Source organism: Pseudorca crassidens, chromosome 2 (genome assembly GCF_039906515.1).
Source record: "Pseudorca crassidens isolate mPseCra1 chromosome 2, mPseCra1.hap1, whole genome shotgun sequence".
Taxonomy (NCBI): domain Eukaryota; kingdom Metazoa; phylum Chordata; class Mammalia; order Artiodactyla; family Delphinidae; genus Pseudorca; species Pseudorca crassidens.
This window is the reverse complement of record NC_090297.1, coordinates 99,389,072-99,414,209: the sequence shown is the minus strand read 5'-3', so window position 1 is coordinate 99,414,209 and position 25,138 is coordinate 99,389,072. Positions and strand designations below refer to the sequence as shown.

General features: G+C 40.2%; 1 protein-coding gene across 5 annotated transcripts in view; it reads right to left on the bottom strand.

The window, feature by feature from the left end:
- MAGI3 (membrane associated guanylate kinase, WW and PDZ domain containing 3) overlaps positions 1 to 24,918 on the bottom strand; it is a 271,906-nt gene extending 246,988 nt beyond the window's left edge. For 3 of the 5 annotated variants that reach the window (XM_067727306.1, XM_067727307.1, XM_067727309.1), the window contains exon 1: positions 24,474 to 24,918. In XM_067727306.1, the coding sequence (XP_067583407.1) occupies positions 24,474 to 24,789 (316 nt within the window). In that variant the 5' untranslated portion in view covers positions 24,790 to 24,918. The remainder of the gene's footprint in view (positions 1 to 24,473) is intronic. The other 2 variants (XM_067727304.1, XM_067727305.1) reach the window with 1 other exon arrangement.
- Between the last annotated feature and the right edge of the window lie 220 nt (positions 24,919 to 25,138).

The window sequence follows — 25,138 nt, the reverse complement described above, 5'->3', positions numbered from 1 at the left end:
GGAAAAGTGTCCACACACTAGGAAGCCCCTTCGCGGGTGGAGACTTCGGGAGGCGGAGTGGGGGAGCTTGGGAGCCGCGGAGGAGAGCACAGCAACAGGGGTGCGGAGGGCAAAGCGGACAGATTCCAGCGCAGAGGATCGGGCCGACCGGCACTCACCAGCCGAGAGGCTTGTCTGCTCGCCCGCCGGGGCGGGCGGGACTGGGAGCTGAGGCTCCGGCTTTTGTCGGAGCGCCGGGAGAGGACTGAGGTTGGCGGCGTGAACACAGCCTGCAGGGCGTTGGTGCGCCGCGGCTGGCCGGGAGAGAGTCCGGGGAGGGGTCTGGACCTGCCGAAGAGGCAAGAGACTTTTACGTCCCTCTTTGTTTCCTTGTGCACGAGGAGAGGGGATTAAGAACGCTGCTTGAGAGAGCTCCAGGGACGGGCGCGAGCCGCGGCTAAGAGTGCGGAGCCCAGAGACGGACATGGGACGCTAAGGCCGCTGCTGCCGCCGCCAGGAAGCCTGTGTGCGAACACAGGTCACTAGCCAAACGCCCTTCCGGGGAGCCTGTGCAGCCCGCCACTGCCAGGGTCCCGGGATCCAGGGACGGCTCCCCCGGGAGAGCGCACGGCGCGCCTCAGGCTGCAGCGTCACGCCGGCCTCTGCCGCTGCAGGCCCGCCCCGCACTCCGTGACCCTCCCTACCCCCCGGCCTGGGTGAGCCAGAGCCTCCGAATCAGCGGCTCCTTTAACCCCGTCCTGTCTGAGCAAAGAACAGACGCCCTCCGGCGACCTACACGCACAGGCGGGGCCAAATCCAAAGCTGAGCCCCTGGGAACTGTGAGAACAAAGAAGAGAAAGGGAAATCTCTCCCAGCAGCCTCAGAAGCAGCGGATTAAAGCTCCACAATCAACTTGATATACCCTGCATCTGTGGAATACCTGAATAGACAACGAATCATCCCAAATTAAGGAGCCCCGTGGATGAAAGGCTCTTGGTGCTGCAGCCAGGACTCAGTGCTGTGCCTCTGAGGTGGGAGAGCCAACTTCAGGACACTGGTCCACAAGAGGCCTCCCAGCTGCACATAATATCAAACAGCAAAAATCTCCGAGAGATCTCCATCTCAACGCCAGCACCCAGCTTCACTCAACGACCAGCAAGCTACAGTGCTGGACATCCTATGCCAAACAACTAGCAAGACAGGAACACAACCCCACCCATTAGCAGAGAGGCTGCCCAAAATCATAATAAATCTACAGACACCCCAAAACACACCACCAGACGTGGACCTGCCCACCAGAAAGACAAGATCCAGCCTCATCCACCAGAACACAGGCACTAGTACCCTCCACCAAGAAGCCTACACAACCCACTGAACCAACCTTAGCCACTGGGGACAGACACAAAAAACAACAGGAACTACGAACCTTCAGCCTGCAAAAAAAGGAGACCCCAAACACAGTAAGATAAGCAAAATGAAAAGACAGAAAATCACACAGCAGATGAAGGAGCAAGATAAAAACCCACCAGACCTAACAAATGAAGAGGAAATAGGCAGTCTACCTGAAAAAGAATTCAGAATAACGATAGTAAGGTTGATCCGAAATCTTGGAGATAGAATGGACAATAGAATGGACAAATTGCAAGAATCAGTTAACAAGGACCTAGAAGAACTAAAGATGAAACAAGCAACGATGAACAACACAATAAATGAAATTAAAAGTACTCTAGATGGGATCAATAGCAGAATAACTGAGGCAGAAGAACGGATAAGTGACCTGGAAGATAAAATAGTGGAAATAACTACTGCAGAGCAGAATAAAGAAAAAAGAATGAAAAGAACTGAGGACAGTCTCAGAGACCTCTGGGACAACATTAAACACACCAACATTCGAATCATAGGGGTTCCAGAAGAAGAAGAGAAAAAGAAAGGGACTGAGAAAATATTTGAAGAGATTATAGTTGAAAACTTCCCTAATATGGGAAAGGAAATAGTTAATCAAGTCCAGGAAGCACAGAGAGTCCCATACAGGATAAATCCAAGGAGAAATACGCCAAGACACATATTAATCAAACTGTCAAAAATTAAATACAAAGAAAACATATTAAAAGCAGCAAGGGAAAAACAACAAATAACACACAAGGGAATCCCCATAAGGTTAACAGCTGATCTTTCAGCAGAAACTCTGCAAGCCAGAAGGGAGTGGCAGGACATATTGAAAGTGTTGAAGGAGAAAAACCTGCAACCAAGATTACTCTACCCAGCAAGGATCTCATTCAGATTTGATGGAGAAATTAAAACCTTTACAGACAAGCAAAAGCTGAGAGAGTTCAGCACCACCAAACCAGCTCTACAACAACTCCTAAAGGAACTTTTCTAGGCAAGAAACACAAAAGAAGGAAAGGACCTACAATAACGAACCCAAAACAATTAAGAAAATGGGAATAGGAACACACATATCGATAATTACCTTAAATGTAAATGGACTAAATGCTCCCACCAAAAGACACAGATTGGCTGAATGGATACAAAAACAAGACCCATATATTTGCTGTCTACAAGAGACCCACTTCAGACCTAGAGACACATACAGACTGAAAGTAAGGGGATGGAAAAAGGTATTTCATGCAAATGGAAACCAAAAGAAAGCTGGAGTAGCAATTCTCGTATCAGACAGAATAGACTTTAAAACAAAGACTATCAGAAGAGACAAAGAAGGACACTACATAATGATCAAGGGATCGATCCAAGAGGAAGATATAACAATTGTAAATATTTATGCACCCAACATAGGTGCACCTCAATACATAAGGCAAATACTGACAACCATAAAAGGGGAAATCGACAGTAACACATTCATAGTAGGGGACTTTAACACCCCACTTTCACCAATGGACAGATCATCCAAAATGAAAATAAATAAGGAAACACAAGCTTTAAATGATACATTAAACGAGATGGAGTTAATTGATATTTATAGGACATTCCATCCAAAAACAACAGAATACACATTTTTCTCAAGTGCTCATGGAACATTCTCCAGGATACATCATATCTTGGGTCACAAATCAAGCCTTGGTAAATTTAAGAAAACTGAAATTGTATCAAGTATCTTTTCTGACCACAACGCCATGAGACTAGATATCAATTACAGGAAAAGATCTGTAAAAAATACAAACACATGGAGGCTAAACAATACACTACTTAATAATGAAGTGATCACTGAAGAAATCAAAGAGGAAATCAAAAAATACCTAGAAACAAATGACAATGGAGACACAACGACCCAAAACCTGTGGGATGCAGCAAAAGCAGTTCTAAGGGGGAAGTTTATAGCAATACAAGCCCACCTTAAGAAGCAGGAAACATCTCGAATAAACAACCTAACCTTGCACCTCAAGCAATTAGAGAAAGAAGAACAAAAAAACCCCAAAGCTAGCAGAAGGAAAGAAATAATAAAAATCAGATCAGAAATAAATGAAAAAGAAATGAAGGAAACAATAGCAAAGATCAATAAAACTAAAAGCTGGTTCTTTGAGAAGATAAACAAAATAGATAAACCACTAGCCAGACTCATCAAGAAAAAAAGGGAGAAGACTCAAATCAATAGAATTAGAAATGAAAAAGGAGAGGTAACAACTGACACTGCAGAAATAAAAGAGATCATGAGAGATTACTACAAGCAACTCTATGCCAATAAAATGGACAATCTGGAAGAAATGGACAAATTCTTAGAAATGCACAACCTGCCAAGACTGAATCAGGAAGAAATAGAAAATATGAACAGACCAATCACAAGCACTGAAATTGAAACTGTGATTAAAAATCTTCCAACAAAGAAAAGCCCAGGACCAGATGGCTTCACAGGCGAATTCTATCAAACATTTAGAGAAGAGCTAACACCTATCCTTCTCAAACTCTTCCAAAATATAGCAGAGGGAGGAACACTCCCAAACTCCTTCTACGAGGCCACCATCACCTTGATACCAAAACCAGACAAGGATGTCACAAAGAAAGAAAACTACAGGCCAATATCACTGATGAACATAGATGCAAAAATCCTCAACAAAATACTAGCAAACAGAATCCAACAGCACATTAAAAGGATCATACACCATGATCAAGTGGGGTTTATTCCAGGAATGCAAGGATTCTTCAATATACGCAAATCTATCAATGTGATAAACCATATTAACAAACTGAAGGAGAAAAACCATATGATCATCTCAATAGATGCAGAGAAAGCTTTTGACAAAATTCAACACCCATTTATGATAAAAACCCTGCAGAAAGTAGGCATAGAGGGAACTTTCCTCAACATAATAAAGGCCATATATGACAAGCCCACAGCAAACATCATCCTCAATGGTGAAAACCTGAAAGCATTTCCACTAAGATCAGGAACAAGACAAGGTTGCCCACTCTCACCACTCTTATTCAACATAGTTTTGGAAGTTTTAGCCACAGCAATCAGAGAAGAAAAGGAAATAAAAGGAATCCAAATCGGAAAAGAAGAAGTAAAGCTGTCACTGTTTGCAGATGACATGATCCTATACATAGAGAACCCTAAAGATGCTACCAGAAAACTACTAGAGCTAATCAATGAATTTGGTAAAGTGGCAGGATACAAAATTAATGCACAGAAATCTCTGGCATTCCTATATACAAATGATGAAAAATCTGAAAGTGAAATCAAGAAAACACTCCCATTTACCACTGCAACAAAAAGAATAAAATATCTAGGAATAAACCTACCTAAGGAGACAAAAGATCTGTATGCAGAAAATTATAAGACACTGATGAAAGAAATTAAAGATGATACAAATAGATGGAGAGATATATCATGTTCTTGGATTGGAAGAATCAACATTGTGAAAATGACTCTACTACCGAAAGCAATCTATAGATTCAATGCAATCCCTATCAAACTACCACTGGCATTTTTCACAGAACTAGAACAAAAAATTTTGCAATTTGTATGGAAACACAAAAGACCCCGAATAGCCAAAGCAATCTTGAGAACGAAAGAAGGAACTGGAGGAATCAGGCTCCCAGATTTCAGACTATACTACAAAGCTACAGTTATCAAGACGGTATGGTACTGGCACAAAAACAGAAAGATAGATCAATGGAACAGTATAGAAAGCCCAGAGATAAACCCACGCACATATGGTCACCTTATCTTTGACAAAGGAGGCAGAAATGTACAGTGGAGAAAGGACAGCCTATTCAATAAGTGGTGCTGGGAAAACTGGACAGCTACATGTAAAAGTATGAAATTAGATCACTCCCTAACACCATACACAAAAATAAGCTCAAAATGGATTAAAGACCTAAATGTAAGGCCAGACTATCAAACTCTTAGAGGAAAACATAGGCAGAACACTCTATGACATAAATCACAGCAAGGTCCTTTTTGACCCACCTCCTAGAGAAATGGAAATAAAAACAAGAGTAAACAAATGGGACCTAATGAAACTTAAAAGCTTTTGCGCAGCAAAGGAAACCATAAAGAAGACCAAAAGACAACCCTCAGAATGGGAGAAAATATTTGCAAATGAAGCAACTGACAAAGGATTGATCTCCAAAATTTATAAGCAGCTCATGCAGCTTAATAACAAAAAAACAAACAACCCAATCCAAAAATGGGCAGAAGACCTAAATAGACATTTCTCCAAAGAAGATATACAGAGTGCCAACAAACACATGAAAGAATGCTCAACATCACTAATCATGAGAGAAATGCAAATCAAAACTACAATGAGATATCATCTCACACCAGTCAGAATGGCCATCATCAAAAAATCTAGAAACAATAAATGCTGGAGAGGGTGTGGAGAAAAGGGAACCCTCTTGCACTGTTGGTGGGAATGTAAATTGATACAGCCACTGTGGAGAACAGTATGGAGGTTCCTTAAAAAGCTACAAATAGAACTACCATATGACCCAGCAATCCCACTACTGGGCATATACCCTGAGAAAACCATAATTCAAAAAGAGTCATGTACCAAAATGTTCATTGCAGCTCTATTTACAATAGCCCAGAGATGGAAACAACCTAAGTGTCCATCATCGGATGAATGGATAAAGAAGATGTGGCACATATATACAATGGAATATTACTCAGCCATAAAAAGAGACGAAATTGAGCTATCTGTAATGAGGTGGATAGACCTAGAGTCTGTCATACAGAGTGAAGTAAGTCAGAAAGAGAGAGACAAATACCGTATGCTAACACATATATATGGAATTTAAAAAAAAAAATGTCATGAAAAACCTAGGGTTGAAACAGGAATAAAGACACAGACTTACTAGAGAATGGACTTGAGGCTATGGGGAGGGGGAAGGGTAAACGGTGACAAAGCGATAAAGAGGCATGGACATATATACACTACCAAACGTAAGGTAGATAGCTAGTGGGAAGCAGCCACATAGCACAGGGAGATCAGCTCGGTGCTTTGTGACCGCCTGGAGGGGTGGGATTGGGAGGGTGGGAGGGAGGGAGACGCAAGCAGGAAGAGATATGGGAATATATGTATATATATAACTGATTCATTTTGTTGTGAAGCTGAAACTAACATACCATTGTAAAGCAATTATACTCCAATAAAGATGTTAAAAAAAAAAAAAACAGCAAAAAAAAAAAAAAAGGTCATAGAATGATCCTAGAAAAATCTCTGAAGGAAGTAAGTTTAGGACTGGAATTTGAACAAGTATGGCAAATACTTTAGTTTGGCTATAATGGAGTATCCACATTGGGTACTAACAAAATAAGTTTGCAAAGAGTTTGGAAAGAGTTGAGAAAGTTGTTGGAAGATATCAAATGTTAGAACACAGAAAAACCAGAGCAAGGAAAGAACACAATGGTCTCTTGGGTTAATTTCCTTAAAATCCAAATGACCAGAAGTCAATAAATAGCGAAAGTGTTTATTTTACAAGAAAGCATAAAAGTAACATCAATATAAAATAATTAGTTTGACTTTTAAAGACAAGCATGTCTCCTATTTCAGTACCAACTCAAATCATTATTTACTTCCAGGTTTGGTACTGACTTCATGGATAACCGAGCTAGTTAATAACATAAGACAAAAACTAAAAGGGCATATTCCTACCCCTTAGAAAATAAGATACTCAAACAAAGCAAATGAAAAATCTGCAGCCTAGGTCCATATGCATATAATTTTTACCACAGAGGCTGAAGATTTACCTAGATTGAATAAGCTTCTCTATCTTTTTGAACTTCAGCTTTTATTACATTTTTAAACAAACATACAGCAAAAGATGGAGAGAGGTTTTAGGAAATTGAAACAGAAGTCAAAGGCTAAATTCCTTGAAAGAAAGGAACTGAATGATTCCCTCCCATCTCTCGGCCTGGCATGGGGCTTAGTGCATAGTAGGCATGTGAGGAACATTTGCTAATTAAATGCAAAGGTCTTGCCAACAAGAGGATTAATGCTTGAAAGAACCCCAAGCTACATTCCTAGACCAAATATCTGAAAATGTTCTCAATTCTAAAACACCATATTGTACTTTCCAGCAAGTTCTAAGTGCTAAGCTAACTTTGTAATCCAATCAAATGCAGTAGTAGTACTACATTCTCTGCATTTTGTCTTTGAAGTTTGGGTCCAAGTGTTTTTAGCACATAAACCAGTTAGCAGCAAAACATATCTAGTTTCCAAAATTCACCTTTATTCTTATTTATAAGTTAAAATATAATCAAATCATAGCCCTAGACTAATGATAACCTGCATTCTAATCCTAGATCCATCAGTAATTAGCTACATATCCCTGAACATATCACTTTTCTCCAAGCCTCAGAACTGTCGTCTGTAAAATGAGGAAAATGGGCATTTAAAAGTCTTCCTTGGGGAAATATATTAATGACTGCAATTTCCTTTGAAATGCATAAAAATATGATATGTCATAGATAAATATATAATTAAGCAAGCAGAGTAAAAAGTTAAGAAAATGATCTAGGTGGTGGATATACCTACTCCACAGAAAAAAACCTGATCAATCCTCCCAAACACCTGTTTCCTATTCCTGGAAACAGTACCAGTCGCTCAAAGCAAAAACCTAAAAGTTATCCTGAAGTCCTCTTCCTCCCTCACCTGTAATCAATCATCAAGTTCTATTACTTCCTCCTTCAAAACATCGCAAATCTATGCACTTCATTTCCCTGCCACTACTCTACAGCAGTCCAAGAAAATTCCTCTCTCATTTAAAAAAAATTTTTTAAGCTGTTTAAAAGAAAATAAGCCAGTCTCCTTTCCTTTCCTACCTTAGCTAAAGCATTAAAAGAGAGGTTTAGCTCTCACCTGCTCATAATAAAAGTATAACGTCTGCATGTCACCTTTCTTAGAAGTATACCTAAAGACAAGTTAAACTGGAGTGATGGTGTTGAGTAGAGAGCATGAGCAGGGGAACTGTTCTAAGAAAGAGAAATCACCTTCTCTATAATATTGCAGCCCTTGAGCCTTAGGGAATTTATACAATAATAAGCTTTTGTTATCTATCATATTCATTGTTTTAAGAATAAATAATATTTGGCTACCCATAGCATATTAATCCACAATTTAATATATTATAAAGAAGATGATAATTTTAATGAACTGAGATGTTTCCTAAATAACAACATGGATATATTCGTCATTACAATATATATAGGTATGTATATATTAGTTTCCTAGGGTGGCTAGTTATTACAAAAGTACCACAAACTAGGTGGCTTGAAACAACAGAAATTTATTCTCATGGTTCTGGAGGCTAGACGTCCAAAATCAAGGTGTCAGCAGGGCCATGCTCTTAGACTCTGGGTAGTATCCCTCTTTGCCTATTCCCAGTGTCTGCTGGTGGCCATCCACCCTTGGCACTCTTATAGCTGTAGCCCTTCAATCCACCTCCATAGTCATATGGTGATCTCCCCTCATGCTCCTGTGTCCCTTCTGTTCTCAAGGGCCCACCCTACTCAGGAGCATTTCATCTTAACTAATTACGTCTGCAAACGGTAGTGCTGGGTGTTAGGACTTCATACTTTGGGGGGCACACAATTCAACACCTAACATACACCTAGGTATATACTGCATTATTACCTAAAGTTACAAACTTTCAACTTGTCACGGTATTATTTATCTTTAAGGTAGACACAAGTATATTTCTGAAGTATGATACTTAATAAGAAGGGCCATATTCTTTCTGGTAACAATTCTCCAGGACTGTGTTATCGCTACAGGTGAATTAATGACTTCATAAGTACAAGAAAAATAATTAGGTCAGTGACCCCAAATCGTAACTATTCTAAACCTATTATAAACAAGTATCATGAATAAAGTAATAATGAAATTCCATTAAACTTCACTAAAAGTCCATTTGGATTTATTTGACCAAAAGATGGATTGGGTATTATAATTTATCCTCTGCCTCCTATTATATCTATTAATACAATAAAACAATTAGTCCTAAACTGTGATATATAAAGTAAAATTACATGTATCAAATCCTGTATTTCTATTTAGTTACATTATTTTAAAAAACAAATAAATCAACAACAACAACAACAAACAGGTACTCTTGTTCCCCCTGGTGAAAAGATTCCTAAAACAACTTGATGTAAAAACTCTGGGCAAGGGCTTCCCTGGTGGCGCAGTGGTTGAGAGCCCACCTGCCGATGCAGGGGACACGGGTTCGTGCCCCGGTCCGGGAAGATCCCACATGCCGTGGAGCGGCTGGGCCCGTGAGCCATGGCCGCTGAGCCTGTGCATCCGGAGCCTGTGCTCCGCAACGGGAGAGGCCACATCAGTGAAAGGCCCGCGTACAACAACGACAACAAAAAAAAAACTCTGGGCAAGAAAGGAACTAAGTGGTACACACAGACTACACTCTAGAACAACTGTTCTTTCAGGAAAATCATTCTGGGCAGTATATGTATGAATATCTCGGTGAGGCTCTACCACTGCTTAAAGAGAGGGGGCTCCACATAAGCACAAAGAAGAAATTATGATCATGTCCCCTCATCTAGTCAGGCCCCCAAAGTTAGAAAATGATCACAGAAGAGCTGTGAGGTTTGAATATAATTTGCACAGATGCCTCTTCTTCAATCACTACCAGTGACCGCGATGGAGAAAAACAGTATCTTAGAAGGTGAAATGTTTGCAAACTGCAGATAATAAGAAAAAACATACATATTCCCATTTAGTATTTTTGTAGTAATAAAATATTTCTATATTGTTTACTTACAATAAGAGGTTCCTTAATACCTTAAAAGTGCTAATGAAATTCTCATCTGCATTACAACACTTTGACAGTGGATTAATATGCTACAATTACACAATTTTTTTTTTTTTTTTGCGGTACGCAGGCCTCTCACTGTTGTGGCCTCTCCCGTTGCGGAGCACAGGCTCCGGACGCACAGGCTCAGTGGCCATGGCTCACGGGCCCAGCCGCTCTGCGGCATGTGGGATCTTCCCGGACCGGGGCACGAACCTGTGTCCCCTGCATTGGCAGGCGGACTCTCAACCACTGCGCCACCAGGGAAGCCCCACAATTTTTTATTCTTTCATTCAGTAAGAGATTATCCCAAAAGGTAATCTATTGGCCTTTCAAAGATCTATTTCCAGCTACTATTTTTCTTAATGATTTTTTAAAAGATAGAGTTTGGTTTACTAAAAGCAGTCCAATTTGAACCTCTAAAACAAGGATATCAAATAAACAGTAAAATATTATCTATCTAGAGACCAGCCTTCTGGAATATTTCCAAATCCAGAAGTAGGGGAGAGAAAAAAAAAAACAAAAACCCTTATACACACGTTCCAAGGGTAAAGAGCAACAAGGACAAACATAACAGAAGATAGAAGAATATCACCGTAGGTTCACACCCGACCCCCTGAGATTGGATAATCCACCAGGGAGAAGTTAAGGAGCACTGCAATTGGCTGGCAGGATCTATACAAGGTCCATTTTTTCTTTGGAAAGCAGAGAAGCGTGGGAGAAGCAATCAGAGTGAAGAGAAAACAAAACTGGAACGATGAGCAGAGAGCAGCTGATCAAAGGCAGCTGAGGAGATTGAGGCTATGAGTTACAGACACAGACAGTCCAAATATACAGCTGGCATCTTAACAGTTCCTGAAGGCACAGGCAGGAGCTACACGAATAGAGAAAGATACCACCTATGTCCTGGGGTTCTGGCCTTGAGGCTTAGGACATTTACACAATAACAAGCCACCCCATGTACAAGCAAATACAATAGTCTGTGCGTTGTTTACACATGAAAAATACCACAGACTATATATTTTTTTATATATTTATATGAATATACATATTTATAATAGTCATCCCTTAATGGAGTTTTCAACCTTATTCTACTGAAATAAAATTTCAGAAATGTTCTATTAAGGTTGGTAACATACAGAAACGCACAATTTCACATAATTCCAAGAACAGGGAATAAAATAGGGTTGGATCTCTTGGAGACTGGAGCCGTACGATGATTCCAGAATGATTCTGACCTTGGGAAGAGGAGTCTGTGGCCCTTCCTCTAGTGCTCTGCTATTAACACCACTCAGCCTTACATCAGGTGTCAGTTTTTTCTGATAGTTTCTTCTCCCATAATTTTAGTGTGTACACGGTTCAGTGTAGCCTTTCCAACCTTGACTCTGCCTGCCCCCCACACAATCAGTGGTGTGTTTGGTAAATCCTAACAACTCCCACCACAGCAGTGACAACAGTGCCAACGGCTGGGAAGGTACATGCAGTGGCAAACCATTTTACAGTATTAATATTTCTGCCATACAGATAGAATAGACATAAAGAAAGTCGAGAGCACAGATGGTAGTAAAATATAGTGAAATAACAAGGAAATGACGCAGAGTCTTAAAAAAAATAGTGGAACTCAAAGAAACAGTAGAATGGTGACTGCCAGCGCCTGGGGGATGGGGGAAGTGGGCAGAGGTTGGTAAATAGGTACAAACTTTCAGTTTTAAGATAAATAAGGTGTGAGGATCTAATGTATAACATGGTGACAAAAGCTGATTAATACTATATTGTATAACTGAAATTTGCTAAGAGAGTAGAATTTAAGTATTCTCACCCCCACACACACAAAAGGGTAAATATGTGAGGTGATGGATGTGTTAATTAACTCAGTTGTGAGAATCCTTTCATAATATATACGCATATCAAACCATCACACTGTTCATCTTAAAAAACTACATTCTGTCAATTATACCACTGAAGTTGAAAAATCATAAGAAAATGATTAACTTTGAGTAGCACCTGTTTTAAATATAATTTAGTTAATTATAATTTTATACAACTTATTTTTTTTTAATGGCTGTGTGGGACTACCAACTCACAAAATTCCTGAAATTTTAACAATCCATCTCACGAAACAGTACAGCCAACTCCAGTACGTCACTGCAAAACCTCTCAGCTGAGGCTCCAACCCCAATTGAAAATTCTTTCCTTTTTGTCTTAGTTCAAATCCCCAGGAAAGATTCTTACTGGCCCCATTCATCCTTTTAGGCCACAGAAATCTTACGTTGCTGACCAGCCTCTGAATTTGTTGCTTCAGCTGAGGTGCCTTCCCTGTCCTGGATGCCTGTGGCTTGCAAGGGGAGGTTGAGATCAAGTGATATAAAACATGTTGCAGGAGCAGAGATGGCAGGTAGGACAGACACAAGCTAACCTCGTACAAAGATCACTACAGATGTTAAAAATCCATTGGCCCTAGATCATTCCACCTACAGGCCATTTCAGAAAGAGAAGCTCACAGAAATGACAGTGAGTTATCAAGAAAGGGCTATATTGTATTTAACATACTATATTTAATAAAATGCACTCGGCATCCACCGCCTTACAGAATGCCTTCCTGAAATGCAGAGGTTGGGAAATTAAAAACTATATTTTCCAGGCTCCTTTACAGCTAGTATCCAGGATGAGAATTTGATTCTACCCTTAAGATGCAGGACACAAAATACGGAAGACAGCAGCGAGGCAGAGCCCTGTCAGCCTATAGCTTTTAGCTGCTCTCAGCTAGCAAAGAAGGTCACAGACATGTCAGTGTCTAGTCTCCAGCTTCGAGGGTGTTGAGGGACAGTGGCAGAAGCAGTAGTGCCAGATTGATCATTCCGGCATCTAATCACTAGTTCATAGGCATCAAGGAGAAGTTTTCACAGCAGTGGCCAGATGCTAAATTTCAAACTTCGAGCGGTTATGATGGCAACAGCAGTGGCTGCTGTGATCCCCTTGATCACAGCGACAGCGGTATTTTCTTGCCGTGGTTTCAGTCGTAACCTCCTGATTGCCACTTTCCCGACTGTGGCAGAGGTGGCAATTCCCATGGCGAGTTCTTCCAAGGTGTCCTGGAAGTCATTCTCAGAGGCCTGGCCTAGAGCCCAGCCCTCCAGCTCCTCCAAAGATTCCCCAAGCAACGAATTCCCTGCATTGCATCCCTTCTGTTTCCTGCACTGAACCCTGACTGATACTGCAAAGGAGTACATGGGGGATTGACTGTATACAGAAAGGTTTTTTTTCATGTCTGCACTCATGCTGTTTTTTCACAGACATAAAAAGGGCCCAAGCAAGATGTCACCATTCCCATCAGTCTCCCCAGAACGGCCACCTCAAGCCCCTTTCTTCAGTTTTGTCTCATGTAGGTGATACCTTCTCCTCTGCTGTGGCCAGCTCACCATAACCTGAGACACCTACCTACCCTGTACCCAGCAGGAGCACAGTTCCTCGGTTGTGGCAGTTATGTCAACTTTCATTACAGCCAGACAAGCTCAAGGACCCTGAACCAAAAGTGCCCCTGATGGTTCATCCACCACATCCCTGAGCAGTCCCTGGCCCTAAAACTCATCTTCCCCCACTGCATCCCCTAGTCAGTCAAGGGGAGGAAAAAAATCAAAGTATAGCTGGCTCTAAGTCAGAGGAATTCATCACCCCTCCAGGGAGAGGCAAGGATGGGACAGGAATAGCAGTCTACCACACAGCAGCACCCATTCAGAAGGACTCTCCTGAAAGCATTGTGAAGAATCTTCCTGATAAGAAAAATTTTTCAAAGCTAAAACAACTAACAGCAAAAAGTACTTAAGTATTCAGCTGTTACACCAGCTAACAATTTTCTGACTATTTAAATCTTAGCCATAAGCTACAGCATTATGGAAGGCTAAAAATGCCCTGAAAACCTGAGGCATGTAACGGTTACAATTCTCTCCTGCGCTCCAACTTCTGGGTTACCACTCTCTCTAACGACACTGATGCATGCTGATGGCCTAACAAACTGAGTCAGAACGTTATACTTAATTCCAAAAGAATGCAGATTTCATAAAGAGACAGAAAATGTTTAACCAGGCTAATTCTTTTTTTTTGTTTCACAAATTTCTTCCAGAAATTCTTCAGCCAGAAACCAAAACAATAAATGGAGCCTGAGTTCTAGTCCCTGCTCTCCCAGCTTCGTGCTGAGCAGTCACCTGCCATTGCTAAACCTCAACTTATTTATCTGTAGACAAAGGGTACTGGCTGGATTGCTATGATTCCTTCCAGTTGAGTGACTGACTTTAAGCCCAAATAGAAAACATAAAGCATGAACACTTGAAGAATAAGAGGTGCCCGTATTCCACAGCCTGCTTTAACTACCTCTTCAAAGGAACCACCTTACTGTGCAGTACTTGAAGGCTGAAAGAAGAGAGATTGACTTGAATACCATGAGTTATTCTTCTGTCTAGCTTGACTAAGTTTTATTTAAGCCAAGTATACTTTGAACAGAATCTAAATACTTATTAAAAATTCCTAATTCCAAAACACATTCTTACATTCCTCAGAACATTTTCTAGGCTACTTGTCTCAAGATAAGTGTGCTAACACACACCTTCCTGGGGAGTGAATTTTAGAGCAAGTGAACAGGAAACACAAGAACAAGATATCCTTTCTAGTTTCAAGTACACAATTTTCACAAGTATATTAATCCTAAAAGTATCTGAGCTTTTACATATACCTGCTGAAAATATTTTCTGACAAAGACAGCCAGAATTAAGGCTATCAAACAGATTTTGTTTGATTAGTAATTCTTGGGAACAACCGCTTTACCATGCAGTTGAACTGTAAAGATTAATCTGCACTGCCACAACTTTGTTTAGAAACAGAACCAAGCAATGAAGCTTTTAAGTACTTGCCCAGTGTTTTACTGCATTTAACACCCACTCAAACAATTTAGAACTGTGGGGGTTTTTCCTTTTAATAGAGAAAAGGGAAGTAAGAGAGATTTTTCAGATATAATGAAATAATATTCTATCTGGAATGCAAAGAAAGAAGACTCAAAACTGTTTCAGTTCATAGTCCTCCTGTGAGTCTGTCTGACCTTCTACATGCTGATCTTTCCAAACCTCAGTTTTCTCATGTGTAAAAGGGAGATGATAATCCCCAGCTCATACATGAACTTTTTACAGGAATGCATGTATGCCAACACACACATTCTTATAAACCAAATGAGATGGGTGTATAACACCCTGACATATGATGGTTACTCAATAAATGGCAGCTAGCATTATCATGACAAGTCCCCAAGTCAGAATATTCCTATTAGACTTAGAGCAAGGTTGTCAACTTAGAGTTGCCACCAAAGGGAGGTTGATGTGTCACTTCACTTACCAGCATTACATTGTGAGATAGCTCTAGTGAGCAAATCTAACTCTATTCAGAGGGAACTGAATCATTAGCATGTACATTCCAACTTAAATCAAACACTGAAATCAGTGAATAGTATCCTTAGCTAAAATTAATAATATTTTACAAAGTGTTCTGCCAAAAGCTACAGAGGCTCTGTGAGGAAGACTATATTAGTTTAACAGATTTTATGACTTACTATATGGAATTAATATTGGAGAACTCTGGTCCTAACAAGCTTCTGAAGTAAGAACTGAAATTTTCCAAATATCGTCTAAAGATACTCCAAGAGGGACATAAACCAACCTAAAAATCAAAGCCCCTTCTACGATTCTTATTGACAAATCACACCCAATTCCATGGATGTTTGTTTTTTTGCACAGTAAGTGTACTTACCAATAACCTCCCAACATTTAACATTCACTAAAGGTTCAACTATCAGACAACACTTGGCAAAACTGCAAACTCCTACTGTGTATGTCATACATAAAGTGAAGGATGTTAAAATTGTTTTTATGGCAAAGTTGAAGACATTAATACCATAATTAGACTATAAAAATAGCGAGAAAAGATATTCAGAGTACCCGCCCCTCTCTTTCAACCCTCCACCTCTACTCTAAGTACCTCTGTGGAGGCAGAAAAAAACTTAACAAAGGTGGGTCAGACTTTATCCTACAAGTACAAGTAACTTTTTTGGTGATTAAACAGATTCATATTTCACTCTTAAGCAGTGTTTCAAATTTAAGAGTCAGTGAAGTAGTTCCTTTATGTATAACTTCTATGAGATCATGGTTAAAAGGTAATATTGGGGAGCCCTTAGAAATAACACAATAATAATTCAGTCTTAATTTATGTTTAAAAAAGACCATTGTTTTAAAAGCAAAACATCTTAGAAAGCAACTGGTTTAGAGTTTCACTTTCAAAATGGTACAACATTAAGTTTTAAAAACGGCATTAACGGGGCTTCCCTGGTGGCGCAGTGGTTGAGAGTCCGCCTGCCGATGCAGGGGACACGGGTTCGTGCCCTGGTCCGGGAAGACCCCACATGCCGCAGAGCGGCTGGGCCCGTGAGCCATGGCCGCTAAGCCCGCGCGTCCGGAGCCTGTGCTCCGCAACGGGAGAGACCACAACAGAGAGAAGCCCGCGTACCGCAAAAAACAAACAAACAAAAAAACTGCATCAACTAGACTAATTTTCTCAATGTCAAAGATAATTAAATGATCCTCCAAAGTATTCTATCTACCTAAGAGCAAGCAGCATTGATTTAGAGAATCTTATTTGATATAAAAAATTCAAAGGAAACTGAAGAAAAACCCAAGCTGCACTTTTAAATTATGCACATTAAGGTAGCAACACCTCAATTTTTTAAAGAGCCTGCATTTAAAGAAAGCAGTTTTTAGATAAAAACATCAAAAATGATCATAATTGATAAAAATATATCAAAAATGATAAATATTTGAGTAAAATAAATGCCTCAGTTGCAGTCTACAGCCAATATCTGGTCTTTAAAAATGAGAGCTTTATGACAACCGTGTACTGTTGTTGGCTTCAAAGTAGGAGAGATTAAATGTTTTAAAAGAGGCCATTTCCTGCAGTGCTGTCTCCCCAGCATCCATCTTTTGAGGAACTACCCCTCCCTTATCTCTTTGAGTTCTGGTACAGTTATTAATCACACTATACTTTCTATACCCAGCTGCAAAGCAGACATGTCACCAAGGCCTGACCAATCAGGATACCCATGGCCCTCTCTCCACAATGGGTCTGTGATGAACACAAGGCCAATCAAAGTCTCAATATAAGATTTGATTTGTTATTGGAGTCCCGAAAAAAGATGAGAAGCTTTAAGGACTTTGTATGACTTGGGGGGTTGAGAGCCACCTTTCCTGCTACCCAGAGTGGAGCTCAGAAGGAGGTCAACCTGGAGGAAAGAAAGTCAAGAAACAGTCCTTGAGAACATGAGTTTAGCTCTTACTGTCCAATGCCTGGGTTTTCATGCACATAAGCCAATACATTTCTTCTTAGCCTAAGAAGTGTTTCTGTCAGGATTCTCAGTACAGAATCCTTACCAATACAGAAACTGACATGAATCGAAATTTCTTTCTCTTCCTGCTGAAATCTAAGCTATAAAAAACAAAGCCAATTTAACACAGTTCTATTTAAGTTCAGAAATAGAGCATTTATTAATAAATGCTTATTTTTTCTCCCTTTTGGAGTATTTTCATTTCATAAAACTACTTCTGTTAAATGTCATCATGTATAGTAAAATCCCATTTTTCAGTCACAGGTAATTCCCAATCAGAACAACAATGAGATACAGGGTTACCTCTCTCAAACTTCCCTGAAGCAAGAAAAATAATTATGTGTTTAAAATTCTCTGCAAAAAAATACAGCAAAGGGCCTAAGATGCCAGAAATTTTTAATTAAGTAGATCAGTTACTGTTCATATTGCATACGCAAGACGGGAAGAAGGAAAGCTGCTAAACAGAATGCATCCTAATTATTAAATCTGAAGCAAAATATCTTTCCAATTCCCATTGCACAATATTAAAAACCCCAAACCCCAAATAAACTACAACAGAAAAGTTTAACCCTCTATATTCCTTACTGAGTCTCTCAATAGCATTAAGCTCCTTACCAGCATTATTTATAGAAGAAAAAACATTTCAAGTTCTAATTAAAAAAAAAAAAAAAACTTATAGGAGAAAATTCATAACGGAACTACCTACACATTTAAACAATATGATTTTCCCTGTATTTTCCAATTATTCTATAATGTGGGTTTTGTGCTTTTACACACATGAAACACACAAAAACTCCTGATATGGACTATACTGTAGACCTTTCTGTACTGAACATTCTTGCCCTATGTTTTGCTCCTCCTCTGCTTCTTACCTACTACTGAGAGGATCTTAATTCCACTCAACCAAGATATCCATCTTTCAAAGCCAGGCTGAGTTCAAAACTCTTCATAACCCCCTCCCCAACTATCCAAGTCAGAAAATAAGCGCTGGTGGTAAAGACTCTAACAAGACATTAAAAAGAATGTACCCTTTCTTTCACTTCATGTACATATTTAACTTCTATAACTCACTATGCATACCCAGGTGAGGATAATTTCTCCAAATTAAAAGATAGGTATTTTTTGTAAAACATATCTCTTTAATGCAAGCAAACTACCTCATCTGGTGTTCAACAAAAATATAGCAATTGGTTCCAGCACAGGTGGAAAAACAGGCATGCAAGACTCAGCCTAAAAATGGTACAATACAAACACAATGTATAAAATACAAAATTGTATTGTAAAATACACTGTAAATAGAACACAGATACAATGTATTTTAAGGGCAATTTAAGCTTGAGAACTTTTCAAAAGATAATTTTGTTTATATTTGATTTCCCTCTTTTTGTCATGACTTGAGCACCCTTTCTCTCCAAGATGCAACTCCACACCACTTTTTAGAGCAGCATGCTGAACAGCCAATTAATTATCCCAGTTTCTGCCAAAATTCATACTAAAACTTACCTAAAGAGTTTTGTTTAAGTACTGGGAGAAAAGTGAAAAAGGTAAAATCCTTACTACAGGTATTGCTTACCAATGAATCATGAAGCTCCCAATAAATTGAGAGCTTCCTGAAAACAGAGGCCATTTCTGACTCATTTTTATATTTTATGTTTTTATATCGCCAGTGCTAGCTCACACAGTCGGTTCACCACTAAATGTTTGAGAAGGGAATGAATGTGCGCCAATAATAGAATGTTTATTTTTTCTCTTTATAAAGTAAAATAAACACTTTTGGGAAAACATTCCGAATAATATTTGTTCAAGGAGAAGAGCAACGAACTCGCCTCTCTTCCCCCACAAACAAATCTCTCACGACACCAGCTTCCGAGGTACTGAAAATCTTACCCTTAAGAACAGTTTTAAATTAATGGCATTCATTCTCCCTACCAAAATGTAGTATTGCAAGGAGATTATTTCTCAAAATTTTAGAAGAGAAACAAAACTAATTATAGAAGACACAGTTCTAGTCTTCAATACCAAAAGTTATCCTTTGTCGAATCAAAACCAACCAAAAACTGACTTGGAAATTGGCAGAGTTTGAAACTGGTGGGTAATATTGAAGTGGTTCATAAAAATGAAGTTCTCCTGCAACACACTCCCCAAACACTAAGTGCCCACAAAATTTACGAGCACTTAGGGGTTATATAGTAAACACATTATATGAAACTATTCACCTGAGATTATGCACTGACTTCATAAGTCAGATACTTGAACAAATGAAGGAGATTTGTTTTACCATATATGCGTGTGTGTGTGTGTATGTATAAAGACCAGGGGAAAAAAAAAAAAAAAACACTGAACTGTGTCTCATAACAAGAGGTTTTATGAAGTACATCCCAAGATCTCAGAAGAAAAACAATTTATATTCCTCAGGAACACAGAGTTATGTTCCATAAAAATCAGTTTCAGCATTAAACTGAATAAAATAAAAATGATTTGAAAAGTGAAAGAGCCAAATGTTAAGAGTTTGTTTGTTCTGCCACTGTGGTATAAGCCCAATAGTCATCTGAATTGAAGGTGCCAATGAATAGAGTCCAGAACCCAAACCTTGAGTTATTAAAACCAACTTGAGACCCCAAAAATTGTTACCAAACTTTCAAAAAGCAGGAAAGTTTCAAATTTAAGTTTTATCAAAATTTGATACTATTTTCCCTAACAAAGGGGTTGCCTCACCCAGTCTCTTGTTTCTATTGTTTAAGAAAAGGTATCGAGAATTTTTTTGTATTGCAAACCTCCGAGGCTAGCAATTTCTCTCACCCTTCCCTTCTTTAAATGTTACAACCACCTAAAAAGAACTCACCACAAGTCCCAAATAACCCACTAAACCAAAAAGAGTAATAAAAAGATCCAAAAGTTAAGAGAATAAAGTGGTAGAGTTATTCATTATTGGCATAACATAAACATCCTTACCTAAATAAAGATGTTTAAAAAAAATCCTTACTTGAAAGCATTTTGTAATGTTTCTTCACCAATGGGGAAAGTATTTCTAGGAATGTGCTCATTTTAACAAAATTCCCTTATAAACTGGATGCCTCAGTCAGTGGTGAAGACTTTTACCTACATTTAATTAACATTAAACAAGATTCAAATTAGCTTTTGTTTAAACAAACTGAAAGATTGTTCCTCATGATTTTTATCTCTAGATATAGTATCAGACAGGGTAGCAAATGCACTTTGTGCATAAAGCAGTAGATAAGGACTTCATATACTTACTGTGTCAATACTTAATCTATGGAATAAAGTCCACGTAATTTACAACCACTGAAAATGTGTGTTTAAGGTATATGAAGCAAATATTCCATAAAACTCTGCACGATCATAGTTTGGGGAATTTTAGAATAAAATTAACTGCTTCTATCATTAATCAGAATAGAAATTGTTTAAAAATATACTCTGAAGTAAAATCAAAGAAACTAATCCTGGTCACAGGACTATATCATGAAACAATTCCACCAGAGGTCCAAAGTTCACCTTCCTTTACTACAGGGAACATACAAAGTTCAAATTCAAGTGAAACCTTTTCTCTTGCAGAAAAATAAATGACAAGGTTGTAATTAAGAAACACGTGAAAATTTGAGCCAAGAATTAGGTGGAGCAGGAAAGTACTGAATGCTAAGTACTACATTAATAATAAGAATTCAATGAGAAATTTCCTAATTCTCTCACAAAAGCCTCAGATTAGGAACCATATTTTAAAGAGTTACTTTCAAATCTCCATTAAAGATTAGAACAAAAGAAAATAAATAAATAAAACCCCAAGTCAAAGCGAAAGATAGTCACTGCCAGAAAGAACCCTTGTTAAATCATCTGGGTGAGGGTACTGGCTTTGGCTGAGCTCCCTTTAACATCTACTAGATGAAAGGAGAAATCAAGAAAGAAACGGCGCTACACCAGTCATGTCCTACAGTCCAGCTCATCCTTCCACTGTGGACTCTGTCAGAAGACAATATGAGGTCACTCCCCACTAATAATACATCTTACAGAAATGGCTGAATCTACTCTTGCATTGTGCTAGTTTCTAAATGGCATGTTATAACCATAATTTAATAAAGAGTTATTAATCAAGACAAGAGACAGAGTGCTAATAAGTACACTTTAAAATACCTTATTAAATTGAAAAATCCATTTCTCTCACAAAGTTTAGATACAAGGAGAGGGAAAAAACCTCCAATGTGCAGGGCAAGTTCCTTTTTAAATTCCCTTACTCTGTATTTTCATACTTTTCAAATTTAATCCCAACAGTATAAAATCTTTGTCTCCTCTGGAGATAATATATATGCTGCTTATAATCACACTCAAAGTTTTACAAATAACCTCTTCCAGTTCTTAGTTTCTAATATTTAAAGTCATGTGCTTAAACCTGCAAAAATCTTGCTACTTTATAGCAAATGTTGTTTATGTAAAGCCATTTAAGAAACAATTTAATATAATGCCTAACATGAGGCTATTAAGAAACAAAGAATGCTATTTTTCAAAGAAATCAACAACTTGCTTAGAAACAAGAATATTAGTCTCAGATGACATATAGTGGTATCCTTTAGAAATTACTGAAGCAGAGTGTATCTTTAAAAAATAGGTGTACTGGGCTTCCCTGGTGGCGCAGTGGTTGGGGGTCCGCCTGCCGATGCAGGGGACGCGGGTTCGTGCCCCGGTCCGGGAGGATCCCACATGCCGCGGAGCGGCTGGAGCCATGGCCGCTGAGCCTGCGCGTCCGGAGCCTGTGCTCCGCAGTGGGAGAGGCCACAGCAGTGAGAGGCCCGCGTAGCGCAAAAAAAAAAAAAAAAAAATAGGTGTACTATTCAGAACTTTTATTATTGATTACAAAATGTGCTATACCCAGTACACTTTATTTTGGCTAAATATTTAAAATAGGACAGTATGCAAGAGGGAAAATTTTTATTACTACAAAAATGTCAACTACATTTTGGGGCTTTTTTTTTTTTTAACACAGTTAAGTAACATCACTGAATACACTCTAAACTTTAAATTATTTTCTTAAATTTTATATAAAGGCTGAGAAAATGAATAACATGCGGACCAGACTAATATCAATGAAAGACACATTTTCCCAGTCTTCTAAAAGAATCACAATAACTTGAGAATATATCAACTTCCTCCTCTATCATCTTTTAAACTATTTTTGAAAATAAGTTATACTCTTGTATATGCCCCCAACTAATCAAAACAAAACACAAAGCAATGATGCAAATGTTCTCATTACTCCCTAACTCATGGGATTTGAACTAAATCGCACTTAGACCAGTAATGCTGTATATATAGTATTTTGCATATTACAGAGAGTGCCTGACTGGCTGAATTATAGTCCCCAAAGCCTTTCCTCTACCCTTCACATATGGCTCTAAAAGTTTGAATTAAGAAAGAATTTTTTAATTCAAAAAAATATATATATATACAGAAAAAGATGTTTGAAGTCTGCCAAAGTTTTTAAAATAATAAAAAGAAAACCTCACATAAACCCATAAGCTTAAAATGAATGTGATGGAATAGACCATATGCAGAAAATCTTAAGATTGCAGGGACACGTGAGTGTGTGTGTGTATACATCCACAATACACACACATATGGATACTGCAGCACAACCATCAGTTCCCATTAAGCCTAAGGACTACTAAAGAGATATTTCTAAAGCGAGCTGCTGATAAAGAAAAAAAAAAAATGTGAGGGAGACAACATGTTAAATTTTTCTCCAGAATTTTCTAGCATTTTGCAGTGTAGAGATGGACTGATTTTTCTAGCCCAAGTTATAATTAAGCAGACCATTATATTTTGATGCACTGTATATTCAGTAGAACACATTCAGAAAAAATAGTTTGATTTCTATTAACGTTGTAGTCATAATTCTCTCCCCTACAAACATCTCAGGAAACAATCACATTCTGCCAATGGTGAAACCACCAGCGATGCTGTCAACAACAAACACATGAGGGCTATTACCTCCTATCAGATATCACTGTACGCAGTCTGATCAATGCTTTGAAACTGGCAAGTATGCCATAAACGTAACGAGCTCTGCAGCAGATTTTACTAGCATAAAAGACACCTGGGCAACAGGGGCCTTTGCAACCCACCACTTCAACAAAATTCCGTAAAATCAAAGATTTACAAAAGATTTTACTCCTAGGAGGCACCTAGGTCTTCTTTGGAAACCCAGACTATTCAACAGCTCCCTGCAAGAACACACCATTCTGCCGCAAATCGCATATTGCACACCATCGGTACCCAGACACCTGAACCACCTGGGCTGACAAGAGTTAGGCTGTCAGCTCGGAGGTATTGCTAGTGTGCAAGAAACACTGAACCAGCTAAGCTCTCCCAGGTACACTAGGTGGTAACCTTGGCACCAAGTGCCTTAGTAGTAAAGATCTTTTCCCCTATTACAAAATGCGCTAAGACTGTTCCAAAGAAAATGCTACAATCCTGAGGACCTCTTCCACAAAGGAGAGCAGAAAAGGGCTGGTTTTTTCCTCTAGTCAAAAACTGCGGTGGGAGATGGAGCTACAAATTAAGGAAACCCAGCTTCTGGTGGCAATCCTGTGACAGCTAGCACAGCAGCCCGGCCAAGCCAGAGCTCAGTTTTCCTACCGGCAAAATGGGAATCACCACCGCCACCCCTCCCCCTCGACAGGGAGCCCGGCACACCCAGGAGGTCTAAGATTACCTCGGACGACAAGCGGTGGGGTGGGGCCGCCGCTCCCCAGACGCCCACCCCGGACTCCCCCCACCCCGCGACAGAAAGGCAGGGCTGGCGTACCTGGCTTCACAGTCTTGAGACGGATGGGTTCGCGGAAGTGGCGGATGACAGCCAGGGTGTCCCGGTTGGTGAGCCCGCTGACAGGCGTCCCGTTCACCTCCAGCAGCACATCCCCCGGGCTGGGCGCCTTGCCCGAGACGACGCAGCAGGTGCCCCCGCCTGGCTCCTCGCGGAGCCGCCCCAGGTAGGGGAACTCGCCGCGCTCCGCGCCGCCCCGGATCTCGGCGCCCAAGTCGCCCGGGGGCCCGGCCCAGGACACCGCGCACTCCTGCACCTTGCTGAGCCAGTGCTTCTTCTTCTTCAGCGTCTTCGACATCCCGAACCCCGCTGCACCATGGGGGAGACCCCGCGCGGGCGCCGGGGGCGCCGCTCCGGCCCCCTCTCACCCTGGGGGCCCCGGGTGGCCCGCGCAGCCCGGAGAGGGGGGCCTCGCCGCTCCGGCGCCCCCCCCCCGACCACAGCCCGCTGGGGGCCGGGCCGTTCCAAGCCCCGAGACGCCCCTCGGACGCCCCGCCCGGCGGCGCTCCCCGGGGCTGGCCGGGGTCCGCAAGGGCCAGCCGGGTTAGGCTGAAGAAAAGAGAAGGGGATTGTCCCCGGGCGTCTCCAGAGGGGTTTCGGGCGGGGTCACAGCCGACCGCTGGCCCCCGGGCTCCGCGCCGGAGCGG